The 16,855-nt window shown below is 45.9% G+C and overlaps 1 protein-coding gene across 1 annotated transcript in view; it reads right to left on the bottom strand.

Annotated features, from left to right (window-relative positions):
• Positions 1–16,855, bottom strand: part of LOC142499998 (dynein axonemal heavy chain 11-like) — a 362,984-nt gene that overhangs the window by 251,940 nt on the left and 94,189 nt on the right. The window contains exons 26-30 of the mRNA XM_075610053.1: positions 13,132–13,356; positions 11,927–12,018; positions 10,891–11,017; positions 9,554–9,700; positions 7,071–7,304 (exon numbers count right to left, since the gene is read on the bottom strand). Coding sequence (XP_075466168.1) covers positions 7,071–7,304; positions 9,554–9,700; positions 10,891–11,017; positions 11,927–12,018; positions 13,132–13,356 — 825 coding nt within the window. The remainder of the gene's footprint in view (positions 1–7,070; positions 7,305–9,553; positions 9,701–10,890; positions 11,018–11,926; positions 12,019–13,131; positions 13,357–16,855) is intronic.

Here is a 16,855-nt window from a genome sequence, read left to right as displayed (position 1 = left end):
TTTTAAGCGATCTCCAGTTGTGGGAACTCCGTAAGGTGTGCAATTCGTTGAGAAGGTAAATCCAAGTAGAGTCTGTGAGAAAAACAATTACAGCGGCAGCAGCACAAAAACTTCCCCTAAAAATGAAGTGTATTCAGCTCACATGGAACATGCACGCATTTCGTGCGCCCTGCGCTTTATCAAGGTGTTGATAAAGCGCAGGGCGCATAAAACGCGTAGGTGGTTTTATCTGTTCCATGTGAACTGCATACATTTCATTTTTTTGGTAGTTACCTGTGGTTGATCCTCTTTTTGTGCTGCTGCGCATCGTTTTCTCACAAACTCTACAGCAGTCAGAGGACGAGCAAAGCAGGGCGGCAGAGGACGACGGCCTGGGAGGAGCGCACCCCAGTGGTCTGACCCGGAAGTCTTCACTGACTTCCTGGGCGGCATCTCCCCTTGCATTCTCCCGTCAAAATGGCTCCGTGACGTCAAATGGCATTGCATTGCCATGACAACGTGGCGTCTCATGGTACCACGACACCATTTGACGTCGTGGAGCCATTTTGACGGGAGAATGCAGGGGGAGATTGTCATGGTAACTTATGACAAGATATAATTTACAGCAAAATACCTGGGTTGAACTGAACACGACTAGATATGATAAAATATAGTTTATTCCTTGAAAAAGGTGAACACACAAGATATACAAATAACAGACAAAATATAGACACTTACTTAAGATGGAATGATGAAACAGTCAAATCTGGACTGGCAGTTCATACAGCAATCTTGAAAATCACAAAGACACAGAGTATAGGTTGAGCCTCATTTTTATACCATCTCAAACCCATCTCTTAACCCTAGGCGCCTAGCTGGCTAGCAGGCTCCTTTGAAGTAGAATCTTTATGTGTGAAGTATGACACTTACAAACCACTCAACTTCTTTGTTCCTGGCCCTAGTGCAAACAATCAGGGCGGTTAACCTTTGATCAGAGGGCTTATGCTAAACCATCCGGCTGCCCTTCCTGACCTATTAGCATAGCAGATGGAGTCAGATCCAAAATACTATTACAGCTTAATATCTTCACATATTAATAAGTTCCGTTCTGTTGGGCTTAGGGGGTCAAACATTGCCAGTTTTTTATGCCAACAGTGACTCTACATAGAGGCCAAATTTCAACTCTCTGCGACCTCCAGAACCGGAGATACATAAATGCACTTTAAAACATTTTTAAAATACAGGATTCGTCCCTTTAAAAATGAATCTCTGCTTTTCACTCTTTCCCCATTGAAATCAACGGGTCCACCACCATAGCGTTGAATGGCGGGCTCCGCCGTTGCCGTCAATGGAGTTCTCCGCCATAGACTTTCAAAAGGGAAACCGCCGCCATTGGAGTCTATGGGAAAAACCACAAATCTTTACATTCGCCCACACTCTGTCTGGTTGATCGGAGAGGGCTGGGAATGGCCATGTATTAAAGCCAGAACCTTGGCTACATGCCACCCAAATCCCATCCCTCTGGTCATTCCAGAACCGGAGATATGGACTTACATTTTTCACCATTTCACACTTAGCCATTTTTACGCCACGCGGCTTTTTCCCATTGGAATCAATGGCCGGCGCCGCCATAGACAATGCATGGGCGCACGCCGCCATTGGATTCAATGGGACCTCTGCTCCGCCATTAAAGTCAATGGCGTGACCCTCCTCCTCCGTTCGACCCCTTACGGGGGTCTCTCATTCCTGGACCCAGTGGGGGTCGTGTGTGGGGGATCCTAGGGGTGAGGGGCAACAAGAATTTTATTCCCAGGTGCCCTAGAACCTAAGATTCCCACGCCAATTGTCATTGAACTTGACCGAAGTGATTAAACTCTTTTCAAAGACATTGTATCCGCTTTTCCGGTCTGTGGTTTGGATGGCTGCCAACCTTTTCCTCGAGGCCAGCGTTGAGGAATCTCCATTGAAGTCAATAGCCCCATTGACTTACAATGGGAAACCGCCGCTCCTCCTCTCGGCCGCCACCTGCTGGTCGTCGCTGGAAAACAGGTCCAAAACCGCTACTTCTGCCATTAGAATGCATGGAGTCTCAATGGTGACCTATGGAAGGCTGCAAAATGGAGCCTGAAAAGGCGGGAAAAGGGAACAAAGGGCTATAATCACTGAATTAACCTTAACCCCTTCCCTCCCGCATCAACCCTAGTGTATATGTGGGTGCAAACACCAGGATGAGACAATACATTTATACAGGGGAATAAACAGTTGGATGGCTGAAGCAAGGCAAAAACACATTACTGGACCCCAGTCCAGTTAACCCCTTGCTTCCCAGGTGAGAGTAGGGGGTGGCCAAATGGGGTGTAACCCCTTTAATCCCGGGCCAAATCCCCTCTCTCATGACAGAGATGCTGCAGGAGAAGGTAAGACAGTTAAATATATAAATAAATACAACTTAAAAAAAAAAAAGTCTCTGGGTTATCATTCAGCAGAAGATGGAAACCCTGCACGTGCATGTCATTACTACCTAGGGACACCACGCCGTGCAGACCACATGTACGTGTCCTTGATACAGAGGGACGCCAGTGTGTGCAGACCGCATGTACGTGTCCTTGACACAGAGGGACACCAGGGTGTGCAGACCGCATGTACGTGTCCTTAACACAGAGGGACGCCAGGGTGTGCAGACCGCATGTACGTGTCCTTGACACAGAGGGACGCCAGGGTGTGCAGACCGCATGAAGTGTCCTTGACACAGAGGGACGCCAGGGTGTGCAGACCGCATGTACGTGTCCTTGACACAGAGGGACACCAGGGTGTGCAGACCGCATGCACGTGTCCTTGACACAGAGGGACGCCAGGATGTGCAGACCGCATGTGACGTGTCCTTGACACAGAGGGACGCCAGGGTGTGCAGACCGCATGTACGTGTCCTTGATACAGAGGGACGCCAGTGTGTGCAGAACGCATGTACGTGTCCTTGACACAGAGGGACACCAGGGTGTGCAGACCGCATGTACGTGTCCTTGACACAGAGGGATGCCAGGGTGTGCAGACCGCATGTACGTGTCCTTGACACAGAGGGATGCCAGGGTGTGCAGACCGCATGTACGTGTCCTTGATACAGAGGGACGCCAGGGTGTGCAGACCGCATGTACGTGTCCTTGACACAGAGGGACACCAGGGTGTGCAGACCGCATGTATGTGTTCCTTGACACAGAGGGACGCCAGGGTGTGCAGACCGCATGTATGTGTTCCTTGACACAGAGGGACGCCAGGGTGTACAGAACGCATGTACGTGTCCTTGACATAGAGGGACACCAGGGTGTGCAGACCGCATGCACGTGTCCTTGACACAGAGGAACGCCAGGGTGTGCAGACCGCATTTACGTGTCCTTGACACAGAGGAACGCCAGGGTGTGCAGACCGCATGTACGTGTCCTTGATACAGAGGGACGCCAGGGTGTGCAGACCGCATGTACGTGTCCTTGACACAGAGGAACGCCAGGGTGTGCAGACCGCATGTACGTGTCCTTGACACAGAGGGATGCCAGGGTGTGCAGACCGCATGTACGTGTCCTTGACACAGAGGGACGCCAGGGTGTGCAGACTGCATGTACGTGTCCTTGACACAGAGGGACGCCAGGGTGTGCAGACCGCATGTACGTGTCCTTGACACAGAGGGACGCCAGGGTGTGCAGACCACATGTACGTGTCCTTGACACAGAGGGACGCCAGGGTGTGCAGACCGCATGTACGTGTCCTTGACACAGAGGGACGCCAGGGTGTGCAGACCGCATGTACGTGTCCTTGACACAGAGGAACGCCAGGGTGTGCAGACCGCATGTACGTGTCCTTGACACAGAGGGATGCCAGGGTGTGCAGACCGCATGTACGTGTCCTTGACACAGAGGGACGCCAGGGTGTGCAGACCGCATGTACGTGTCCTTGACACAGAGGGACGCCAGGGTGTGCAGACCGCATGTACGTGTCCTTGACACAGAGGGACGCCAGGGTGTGCAGACCGCATGTACGTGTCCTTGACACAGAGGAACGCCAGGGTGTGCAGACCGCATGTACGTGTCCTTGACACAGAGGGATGCCAGGGTGTGCAGACCGCATGTACGTGTCCTTGACACAGAGGGACGCCAGGGTGTGCAGACCGCATGTACGTGTCCTTGACACAGAGGGACGCCAGGGTGTGCAGACCGCATGTACGTGTCCTTGACACAGAGGGACGCCAGGGTGTGCAGACCGCATGTACGTGTCCTTGACACAGAGGGACGCCAGGGTGTGCAGACCGCATGTACGTGTCCTTGATACAGAGGGACGCCAGGGTGTGCAGACCGCATGTACGTGTCCTTGACACAGAGGGACGCCAGGGTGTGCAGACCGCATGTACGTGTCCTTGATACAGAGGGATGCCAGTGTGTGCAGAACGCATGCACGTGTCCTTGACACAGAGGAACGCCAGGGTGTGCAGACCGCATGTACGTGTCCTTGACACAGAGGAACGCCAGGGTGTGCAGACCGCATGTACGTGTCCTTGACACAGAGGGATGCCAGGGTGTGCAGACCGCATGTACGTGTCCTTGACACAGAGGGACGCCAGGGTGTGCAGACCACATGTACGTGTCCTTGACACAGAGGGACGCCAGGGTGTGCAGACCGCATGTACGTGTCCTTGATACAGAGGGACGCCAGGGTGTGCAGACCGCATGTACGTGTCCTTGACACAGAGGGACGCCAGGGTGTGCAGACCGCATGTACGTGTCCTTGACACAGAGGGACGCCAGGGTGTGCAGACCGCATGTACGTGTCCTTGATACAGAGGGACGCCAGGGTGTGCAGACCGCATGTACGTGTCCTTGACACAGAGGGACGCCAGGGTGTGCAGACCACATGTACGTGTCCTTGATACAGAGGGACGCCAGGGTGTACAGAACGCATGTACGTGTCCTTGATACAGAGGGACGCCAGGGTGTGCAGACCGCATGTACGTGTCCTTGACACAGAGGGACGCCAGGGTGTGCAGACCGCATGTACGTGTCCTTGACACAGAGGGACGCCAGGGTGTGCAGACCGCATGTACGTGTCCTTGATACAGAGGGACGCCAGGGTGTGCAGACCGCATGTACGTGTCCTTGACACAGAGGGACGCCAGGGTGTGCAGACCGCATGTACGTGTCCTTGACACAGAGGGACGCCAGGGTGTGCAGACCGCATGTACGTGTCCTTGACACAGAGGGATGCCAGGGTGTGCAGACCGCATGTACGTGTCCTTGACACAGAGGGATGCCAGGGTGTGCAGACCGCATGTACGTGTCCTTAACACAGAGGGACGCCAGGGTGTGCAGACCGCATGCACGTGTCCTTGACACAGAGCGACGCCAGGGTGTGCAGACCACATGTACGTGTCCTTGACACAGAGGGACGCCAGGGTGTGCAGACCGCATGTACGTGTCCTTGATACAGAGGGACGCCAGTGTGTGCAGAACGCATGCACGTGTCCTTGACACAGAGGAACGCCAGGGTGTGCAGACCGCATGTACGTGTCCTTGACACAGAGGAACGCCAGGGTGTGCAGACCGCATGTACGTGTCCTTGACACAGAGGGATGCCAGGGTGTGCAGACCGCATGTACGTGTCCTTGACACAGAGGGACGCCAGGGTGTGCAGACCGCATGTACGTGTCCTTGACACAGAGGGACGCCAGGGTGTGCAGACCGCATGTACGTGTCCTTGACACAGAGGGACGCCAGGGTGTGCAGACCACATGTACGTGTCCTTGACACAGAGGGACGCCAGGGTGTGCAGACCGCATGTACGTGTCCTTGATACAGAGGGACGCCAGGGTGTGCAGACCGCATGTACGTGTCCTTGACACAGAGGGACGCCAGGGTGTGCAGACCACATGTACGTGTCCTTGATACAGAGGGACGCCAGGGTGTACAGAACGCATGTACGTGTCCTTGATACAGAGGGACGCCAGGGTGTGCAGACCGCATGTACGTGTCCTTGACACAGAGGGACGCCAGGGTGTGCAGACCGCATGTACGTGTCCTTGATACAGAGGGACGCCAGGGTGTGCAGACCGCATGTACGTGTCCTTGATACAGAGGGACGCCAGGGTGTGCAGACCGCATGTACGTGTCCTTGACACAGAGGGACGCCAGGGTGTGCAGACCGCATGTACGTGTCCTTGACACAGAGGGACGCCAGGGTGTGCAGACCGCATGTACGTGTCCTTGACACAGAGGGATGCCAGGGTGTGCAGACCGCATGTACGTGTCCTTGACACAGAGGGATGCCAGGGTGTGCAGACCGCATGTACGTGTCCTTAACACAGAGGGACGCCAGGGTGTGCAGACCGCATGCACGTGTCCTTGACACAGAGCGACGCCAGGGTGTGCAGACCGCATGTGACGTGTCCTTGACACAGAGGGATGCCAGGGTGTGCAGACCGCATGCACGTGTCCTTGACACAGAGGGACGCCAGGGTGTGCAGACCGCATGTACGTGTCCTTGACACAGAGGGACGCCAGGACATCCCGCCAATTAAAGTTGTTCCATGTTTTTTTATTCATTCACAAACCACAACTGGCAATATAGAAAGCAATACTTTTGCTAAATCTTACGGTAAGGGGTCAGGTTAAACATGCAAATTATTTTCTGCTGACTATTCACGATTCATTTGGAAGTTTTGCAAAAGCGAGGAGTGGTCCAATGTGACGCCACGATCTTTGAAATCATTTTGTAAGCCGTACACCTTACCTCCCAGGCCACAGGCACAAGATTTCCGATTGTCAGCTCTGCAGATATCACATGCAGCAAAAATGCTACAAACATGTGACCACTGCCATGAATAGTTGAAAAAAATATTATAACAAACTGACAACATTTAAATAGAACAAATCAAGGCTAAAAAATAAAAAATCACAGCACATGGTAAGAAAACTGCAGATTATATGGTGGCAGATATTTCAACATGAACATGTTTTAATTAATCTCTCCATATTAGTCTATGAAATGGACTGCTAAGGAAGTCCCACATATCTAATGGTGCAATATATAATATAAACCTTTTGTTTTCTCACTTGTTTGCGGTTATAATCCTTCAAAGCCGTTTCAAATCCTTCTTCAAGTCGATCAAAGACTATTTCAACGTCGGTTGCCCACCAGATCTGACTACCGGTTAGAGCCACTTGTGCAGAATAATCAAACAGCCACTGGTCTCGTGGCTTATCCTCATATCCTGCCACCGCTTCCATGATCTCTCGCTGAACAGTTGATCGCATTGTGTCTTCTAGATGCCCCAACCATCCTTCAGCCTAAATTATATAATATTTCATGTAAGATATTATTATTAACATATAGTAAATACATTTTAATATATAGTGTAATGTACAAACTAATGTAGAATACATTGATGTATAATACAGCACTGTACCTTTATTATACTGGTCAATGTTTGGCTGCTGTGTAGGTATAAGCAGACTGATATTAATTAAGACCAGCTTCAAATATGGCACATTTAGAAACAGTACGCTCTGCATATACTTACTTCCTTTCACTGTATAAATATATATAGTTCAATTGAAATCTTTTAAAAGATTGTCTGGCAAACTGCATAAAAACAAACCATATTTACTAAGCCTGATGCCACCTTATGATTCATTCCAGTAGATGGTCCAAAAAACTTCTAATGCCTTGAGCATTACCTGATCAAAGCCGTTTGTGGGCTTTACCAATCTTCTTGAGGCATCCAATAGACAACATATTGGAATTTTAAAAGTATGGAGGTCCAGTACGGATCTTTCCCTGCTTGCTCATGCAATCTACATACTGCTATCTGAAGATCTTAATGATGATGCAGGATTGTTTATTACACCTATCCTGATACTTCTCATTTATTCAATGTTTACACCAATCATTTACTGTACATTTTCTTCATTGAAGGATCCAATGATTTTTACACAATTACGAAAGCAAAGGGGGGAACTGTGTGTAGAAACTGTGCAATGTTTGCAGTGCGTTGTATAGAAATATCTGGAAGTATTCTCCCAAATGTCATGCCATGTTTCTACAGTATGTCCAAGGATTCGTGTAAATCCTGTTCCCATTGTCTCATGTACTCATTTTCTCCTTGGGAGTGGGTCCTAAAACATGTTGATAAAGTATGAAATAAGGTTACCTTAGGGCATGGCTCAACAAAACAGACATATGAGCAAACAAACTTTCAGAGGTGGGTGTGAAGTATTGCTTTTGTAATTCCTCAAAGGATTTGACAGAGTTCCCTGACAATAAATCTTTAATCCAAATTATATTATGGTTTTCTCCCCATAGAAAATAAGATTTAGCTAACCCTGGTGAGAACCTCGTATTTCCAAACAGAGTGACTCTAGCCGTCCGCTTGTTCATTAGTTGATGTTTACATGTATTTGTGTCCCAGACTCGTGAGGCATGGAAAATGGTTGGGTTGCACTTAACTATGATTGGTCAGCAGTCTTTTCTGGACGACAGAAGGGACTGTAGATTTAGGTACCCAACATAGTCTCTCTCCAGCCCTGCCCATCTAATCTGGGATGGAGAAACATGCCAACGAGGAAGCTGGTCTAACTGTGCAGCCCTATAACACCACCAGAGGTATGGTACTCTCAGGCCTCCTTCAGCTCTTAATTATACTTCTTAAAGCAGCAAATCTGCCTATCTCCTGCTGACAAAGTCTACTAGCAGCCATATTGTTCAAAGTTCAGTCTACTGGGAACCAGTGGGTCTCTGGAGCCGGCAGCAATGCAGTTGAGCTCCGCGAGACCCCTGTAGCCAATATGTTAATGTTAACCACAAAATCAAGCAGCACAGACTGCTTGCATCAAGATTGTGCCACAGTTTTATCTGTTCATTAGAATACCCATTTGTATAAGTGACAATAAACAATAGTACTAATAACATTGGTGGGTTGTACTTGGTCAGACTAGGCTTAAATGTACTTTATCAATGCCATGGGCTCAATCCATGTGTTTATTATTACACCTCTCTCTGTGTAATTGTGTAACCACAACAACATCACAGAGCAGAGGAAGAAAAGATCTAAAACTTTAACAATGAAAACAAATGAGCTTCATAAAAAATGGCAGTAAAACAGAGGGAGATAACAAGCTGCCTTGTTTCCAATGAATTGATGTCAAGATAGGTATTTAAAGCATGCATCTCTCAATATCAAGGTATCAAAGTATTTTGACTGATTTGATAAGTGTACTACATAATAGCAGGAGTAAAGGATGTATTACTTGATACATATTTGATAGTGGGAATGCAACCAGTTCTGTGTCTCATGTCATCATTGTTCTCTCTTATCTCTGACAACTTACAGTGATATAAGCTTTTTAGCCCAATTTCACTAAGCAGTGCTCTGCCACAAGATGCCTTCCAACACGTGAAGGCGCCATCCAACTCATTAACTAGAAAGGACTATAAGGTGTCAGCTTAAAGTGTAAGAAAGCCGATTAAAAAGCAAAAAACAATAATAAAGCGGTGATGCTAGTTCAAGCACACTTTAGGGTTACCCCATCATTCTTACCTGCCCTTCACAGACGCATGGCTTCGTAAAATACACAAATTCTCCTTCTCTACTGTACATCCCTATTGCAGATTGTGTACTTGACTCTTCATCTTCAAATTTCAGATCAGCAACATTATCAAACAACTTTAACAAGTGCCTGGTCACCTGTTGACAAAGACAAAGTGTAGAAAGACATTGATATTCCATTTCACACATGACCTCAGAGCCTGCGATGCTGCTCTCCACACCGCCCCGCAACATCCCACAAATAAAGCACACACAAGTCTGGAGGAACAATGGCTGCGGCTTTTATTCAAATACTGTAAAAGGGGAGGTGCTAACCGTGCCAGAGTGCTCCACCCACAGGTAATGCCAAAGACGCTTAAATCATAACCCGTCCAGAGTGCCAGCCATTCAGCTGACCCCATGACAGTCGCGATATGGGCACCAGGTACTCAAAGTACAAGAATCCCTGCCCACTCGCCAACACTGCCACCAACAGGCATTACTGTAACTGAAAATTACCAAAGATTGGTTGAATAGCAACCCAGCGGAAAAGGACACTCAGCTCACCGGGTATTTACAAAAATAAAAAAGATTTATTGGGTCACATATTAAAAAACAAAAAACATACTAGGGACAGAACAGGGAAAACTCTCCTCCCACACGTTTCATGCTAACAGCGCTTTCTCAAGGAGTTTGTAACTGAGCTCCATCTCGCAATGTTACCATGCACTTTGCCTCCAAACAGCCACTGCAGTAGATGCAATATAACCCCAAGAGACACCTCAAATATAAATATATTCAATACAAGCATAACTCGCAGACAACAGAATTTAATCAAAAGGGAGGGCGGGAAAACACAGTGAGGGTTGCATCATGTTCCTGTGCCCCTCACTGCCTGCCTTTATCTCCTCCAGCCAACCCCCTCCTCCCCCCTCCAGAGTGTCGCTGGTGATGAACAGGGGAGGAACTAGGCAGGAGGAAGAGGTGGGGGTGGGGTGAGCCTGGGCCTTGCGGTCATGCCCACTTTGCTTAAGGCTCTGTGCTTTTTTTACTGTGACAATCAGTAGTGGATTAGCCAATTAGGACCAAAAGGCCCGGGCCTAGGGCAGCAAAATGTGTGGAGACATACATCGGCGCACTGCCGGCAGCTTATGCGCGTCCGACAAGCACCAATCACGCATGCGTGGCCAGCTACTTGACATCACACGTGTCGTGTTGCCATGGCAACATGATGGAGCAGCATCAAATGATGCTGAAGGAGGAGGGCGGCATCGGGTAAGTGCCTGAGGGCGGTGTATTTGTAAATCCGCCACCGGTGACAATTGCGCCTATTGTAGTCCACCCCTTACCTGTTTAGGTTGAGTTCCTTTGGATATTATTTCTAGTAAATCCATAGAAGAGACAAAGTAAAATCGTGGGAATGTGAGTCTCTTGGCTTCTAAGTAGTCTGCTAATGATTTCTCACATAATGTTAGCCTGTAAATAAATATCATGAAGGTATTATGTAAACATCATAGCTAAAAATTTGAGTATCCATAAAATCTCAGAGCTAGGAGAAGAACTGTCATTGAGAAGTTAGTAATGAATATAGCAGTGCCACCTACGGCAAAATTAATGACTATCTTATATTTCTAATTGAACAAATCAACTAGGCATTATTATATACACGACATACACACACAAATGCATGCACTTGTTCCACACTGGGTCTGAAACTCTAACTCATGTTACTGCCATATCAAAACGTGTGATTCTTATTGTGGTCTCTCTTATATACTGAAAAACGTCCATGTACTGTGTACAGTAGTGGATTTCCCATTGGGCCCGATAGGCCAGGGCCGGCGAAATATTGGGCCGACACATTTTCATTTTTTTCCCATATACAGAGGCCCTGCTCTCTTCTCCGCTGATTGCCGGGTTAAAGCGTGGGGTCTCTGTAAAGGTCTCTTACCTTCTCTTTTGTGCAGCTCTCCTCCTTCTGCAGCGTTGCGGCGTCAAATGACGCTGTGATGTCACTTGGAGACGCGTCGTCATGTGATGTTGCAGCGTCATTTGACGCCGCGATGCTGCAGAAGGAGGAGGGCGATGCTGCAGGAAGCGGCAAAAAGGTAAGTGCCTATGGACAGCAGCATTTTAAATCCGCCACTCACTGTCTATATATCTGAACACGAACCAATCATGATAAGGATTTGTAGAACAACAACGTGTAATTCATTTACTTCTCACAGGACTAAAATCATTGCGCCATACAAAGTGTAGGGTTTGTCATGAATGTGTTTTAAATAAACAAAAAAAGGATGTTCTTTTAAAAAAAAAAAATTATTCCACTGTAACTTATCTAATCACCGATATGCTTATTACATGTTAAATGGCTATAACTCAAACCTTTGCTGAAGGACTTCCAACTTTTCCAGAAGCCCTGCCTTGTTTGTTACTTCAATCACTATGCTCGTGTTAACAATGCCATCCATAAGATCCTAAGACAACCGAGCAGAAGGAAAGAAGAGCCACCAAATTAATAAAGGGGATGGACAATTTAACTTATGAGGAGAGGCTAGCTAAATTAGATTTATTTATATTAGAAAAGAGGCGTCTAAGAGGGGATATGATAACTATATACAAATATATTCAGGGACAGTACAGGGAGCTTTCAAAAGAACTATTCATCCCAGGGGCAGTACAAAGGACTCGGGGCCATCCCTTTAGGTTGGAGGAAAGGAGATTTCACCAGCAACAAAGGAAAGGGTTCTTTACAGTAAGGGCAGTTAAAATGTGGAATTCATTACCCATGGAGACTGTGATGGCAGATACAATTTATTATTTATTTATTTATAAAATATTTTACCAGGAAGTAATACATTGAGAGTTACCTCTCGTTTTCAAGTATGTCCTGGGCACAGAGTAAAACAAATAATACTTGGTTACAAATACAGTTACATAAATGAACAGGGCATACATTATATACAAGACATTGCGTGCACAGTTAAAGAAAATATATATTATGGGCGTATGAAACAGTTACAGACCAGATTAAAATGTGAGACAGCCTTAGATTTGAAGGAACTTAAACTGGTGCTGGATGTGAGAGTCTCTGGTAGGTTAGTTAAATAGTTAAATAGATTTGTTTAAAAAAAAAAAAAAAGGTTGGACATCTTTTTAGAAGGGAAAGGTATACAAGGATATACCAAATAAGTAAACATGGGAAGGACGTTGATCCAGGGAATAATGCGATTGCCAATTCTTGGAGTCAAGAAGGAATTTATTTTTCCCCTTATGAGATATCATTGGATGATATGACACTGGGGTTTTTTGTTTGCCTTCCTCTGGATCAATAAGGAAGTATAGATATAGAATAAAGTATCTGTTCTCTAAATGTAGCATAGGTTGAACTTGATGGACGTATGTCTTTTTTCAACCTCATATACTATGTAACTATGTAATTATGTAATTATGTAACTATGAAACAGGAACATATATTTACACACTGTTATTGTGGTAACTCCTTCAATATTAATACTAAGGCCCAGATCCAAAAAGTAAAGGTGTGCTAAAGTAGCATCTGAGCCACAGAGTCATAAGTGGAGAGGTACCTTAAAATCCAAATCTATGCCTTCAAATCTTTTGGCATCTTCTGGGAGCTGATTTCTGATGTCTTCTGAGTTAGCAAATATACTCTGTAAGTGTGCCCATGTCTGTTGTACTTCCAGCCAGACAGAAATGACCATATCGGCAACCAGTAATTTCTTCTGCCAGCGGCTCACCTCCATCAAGAAATACTCTACATATTTGCTCATCAAAATGTTCTGCAGCTGAACCTGATACAAAAATGAACAGGGTTTGTACTATATATGAGAAATATCATTATTATAGGCTTAAAGCTTCAAATCGGTCCAAGGTAATGGAAGATAAAAGGCAACATAAACAAATATAAATAGTATCAAAATATAAAAAAACATAAATAAAGCGTTATTTTGTTGATCCTCACATAGCTACTCAAAATATGTTTCAGTTCTAAGAACAGATCCACTTAGATCACCCAAAAAATCAATTGAAAATAAATTAATGTAATTGTCACCCATAAAAAGATGTAATTATCCATATAGTCTGTTTTTGTTTTTTTTTTGCAAATTAACAACATTTTCATTGGAGTTCTTCAATAACAAAATAAATGATAACATGTTTCCACTACTCATTTACCTCTTATCTCCCTGTCTATGGTCTAACCAAAGTCAGAGGAAGGACACTATGGGCCTCATGCACTAAGCGCCGAAAAAATCTCTTCGGCAAGTGTTGCCGATAGGCATGATTTTGGCGATTTGCCATCGCAGTATTCAGTAAGGGCCGAATCCATGCCGATCCCTGCAAAAGCAAAACGCAGATGAGCCGGTGATAAAAAATCCTGGCTCCCGATAACCTGGCGATAGGCCGTTTCTGCCGATATGTGTTTGCAGCAGAGAGGGACCCGCCGCTCTCTCTGCGCAAACATCGGCAAAATAAAAACATATCAAAACAACTTTTACTCATACTGTACATGTGCAGGGGGTCTCCGGAGCTGAACCGCATTGGTTTCAGGTCCGGGGACCCCCTTCCTCCCGAGATACAGGCCCCTTTATAAGGTGCCGGTATCCAAAATAAAGCACTCTAGTTTGCCTGGCAGTACAAATACACAAAATTTTATTGAAGGTTGTCACAGAACATAAGTTTAAAATACAAAACACAGAACGTTTTAAAATAAGGCATGGACCCCCTATATAGCAAAACGTGTTTTATCCTCTAACCAGAGTGTCCCATAATGGACAATACAAAGGTCTGAATGAACAGAATAAATGCTCTAAAGTACCTGACAGGGTGGAATTAGTACAGCTAACTGCAGATAGAGAATGGTGGCTAAATAGCGTGGAAAATACAGAGACAGCAATACACTTCTATCTCCCTTAAATCTGGGATAAATACAGAGTAATGCAGTGTCAGTAAGACTCAATGTACAGCACACATGTTATAGTCAAAATTGCACACCATAATCTGCAGCAGCAAAATACACAATACATCACCCCAAGTCAGGTACTCAGCAGTGTCTGGGGAGGAAACAAGGAGCAAAGCTCTCAGCACGTGAACATGTCCCAAGGGGGGACAAAACAGGGGATCCTGCCTACTGGACCTGCTCCTACGCGTTTCGGCCTTAGCCTTCTACTGGGAGACCCACTCTCATGTGTGCTGTACATTGAGTCTTACTGACACTGCATTACTCTGTATTTATCCCAGATTTAAGGGAGATAGAAGTGTATTGCTGTCTCTGTATCCGTGGGGGCACCGCGGACCCATAGTGAGCACTCGTGAGTTCCCCAGACCCCCGTGAGAACCACCAGAGGCCTACCGTGGGGACCCAATTGTGGCCCATGGTACCCAAGGAGACCACCTGGGGGCCATGGCGCTTGGCAGGACCCACCATCAGGCCTCCAGAACCTGTGTGAAACATGTTGCTGGTACCCTGTAGGTCTGTCAGGTGACCCGCCAGCCCGCCGGGGACTCGCGTGGGGCTGGGGTATGAACCCTGTATGTAAAAGAATAAATCATGTATTTATGGGGGTGCACCGGGGGTGGGTAATGTATTTAATAAATAGAATGATGCTTATTGTGGGGCAGTGTATTTTTTTTATTGTGGGTACTGGGGGTGGGGGAAGGGGGTATTGGCCCAAAGGGTATGTGGGTAGGCCTCCCTTGTGGGTAGTGGGTGAGGGTAGTTAGGCCTCACAGGGTGGTGGGTTAGTGTGGGAGGGTAGGTAGGCCTCCCGAGTGGTGGGTGAGGGTGGGTTAACCCCTTAATGACTAAACTCTCTGCCTCGTATGGTCCGAGATGGTCTGGAAATCTTTAAAAACAGTCTCAAGCCTTATCTGCTTACCCAGGCATTTAATCAATGCACCACAACTAGCCCTGCATTTAACAGTGAATTTTCTATTTTGTTACAATATATATTTTTATATTTTATTTGGTTTATTTTACAGTTTTAAATTGTTAGTTTTTTTTGTAATTGTAAAGTGCTCTGGGTCTCATTGCGAGAAAAGTGCGATATAAAGTTATTATTACAAAAAAAGATTACAAATACGTTTTAAGAAAATAGTGTCAAGTTTCTGATGTCCCATGAGGGTCTGTAGCATTAATTAAACATGAAAGTATTATAGAAGGTTATCATTGTAGATACCATTGTGCGTGGCCAAATAAAAGTAAGTGCCCCTATTAGTTATCTGTTCATCAAATATAATTTAAGAGTGTGCAACCAAATTATCACATCTAATTGCAACATAAGAAGGGGGGAGGAGTGGCTCAGTACGACACTGACTGGCACTGAGTTTGAAGAAGGGGAACCTGGTTCAATTCCCGGTGTCTGCTCCTTGCGACCTTGGGCAAGTCACTTTATCTCCCTGTGCCACAGGCACCAAAAAATAGATTGTAAGCTGCATGGACCTGTACCTGCAAAATGTCTCTGTAAAGCGCCATGTAAAACTAGCAGCGCTATACAAGAATATATTATTATAATTACATGAAGCATTCAATGTGAACCCCTTCAAATTAAAAAAGAAACACTAAACACTGCTTTTCAAAGGAACATTTTTAACAAATAAAGACAGTATGAAAGCAACATTTAAAACTTAAAACATTTGTTTATTCTGAATACTTTTTCTATGGGATCCCTCATATTCATATCCTACCACATGGTTGGTATCTCTACATTAATTACTTAAATTGCTGAACTTTGCAAAGCAATACAATGCAGTCTAAACAAGCATTGGATGGGTTAAACCAATTAAAAATTAATCTGTAATTACCTTACAGTAGTTCTCTTTAGAATGTACTCCGCACTCAGCTTTACAAACACAGAAATACAATGCAAAGTCGAACTCCACTTGATAGTGAACTACTGTATGCAAGTCACATGCTGCCATAAAGCAGTACTGCTGCGGTCTAAACCAGATGACCCCGGGAGTCTAGGGGATTCCTAACCATTTTGGATAATGCGGTAATGCCATTTATGAATTTAAACCCTAACCCTAAAACTGTAATCCCCAACACGAATACTCCTAAATGTAACTCCTACCCTTAATCCCCAATCCTAACCCTTAAAAACTCTAATACCTAACCATAATATTTCTAACTTTAACCCCTAACCCTAACCTTAATCCTAAAAAGCCTAAAACCCTGTGGCGAAATGGCCGTCGGTGAAACGGCTATGGCGAATTGTCCAATAGTGGCTAATGGCCATGGCCAATTCTCCCTAAATCAGCATAAATCCAAGATGGTGATTCTGCGCAAAGGCT

The sequence above is a fragment of the Ascaphus truei genome, chromosome 7 (assembly GCF_040206685.1).
Source record: "Ascaphus truei isolate aAscTru1 chromosome 7, aAscTru1.hap1, whole genome shotgun sequence".
In the NCBI taxonomy this organism is placed as follows: Eukaryota; Metazoa; Chordata; class Amphibia; order Anura; family Ascaphidae; genus Ascaphus; species Ascaphus truei.
This window is presented reverse-complemented; position numbering and strand designations above follow the sequence as displayed.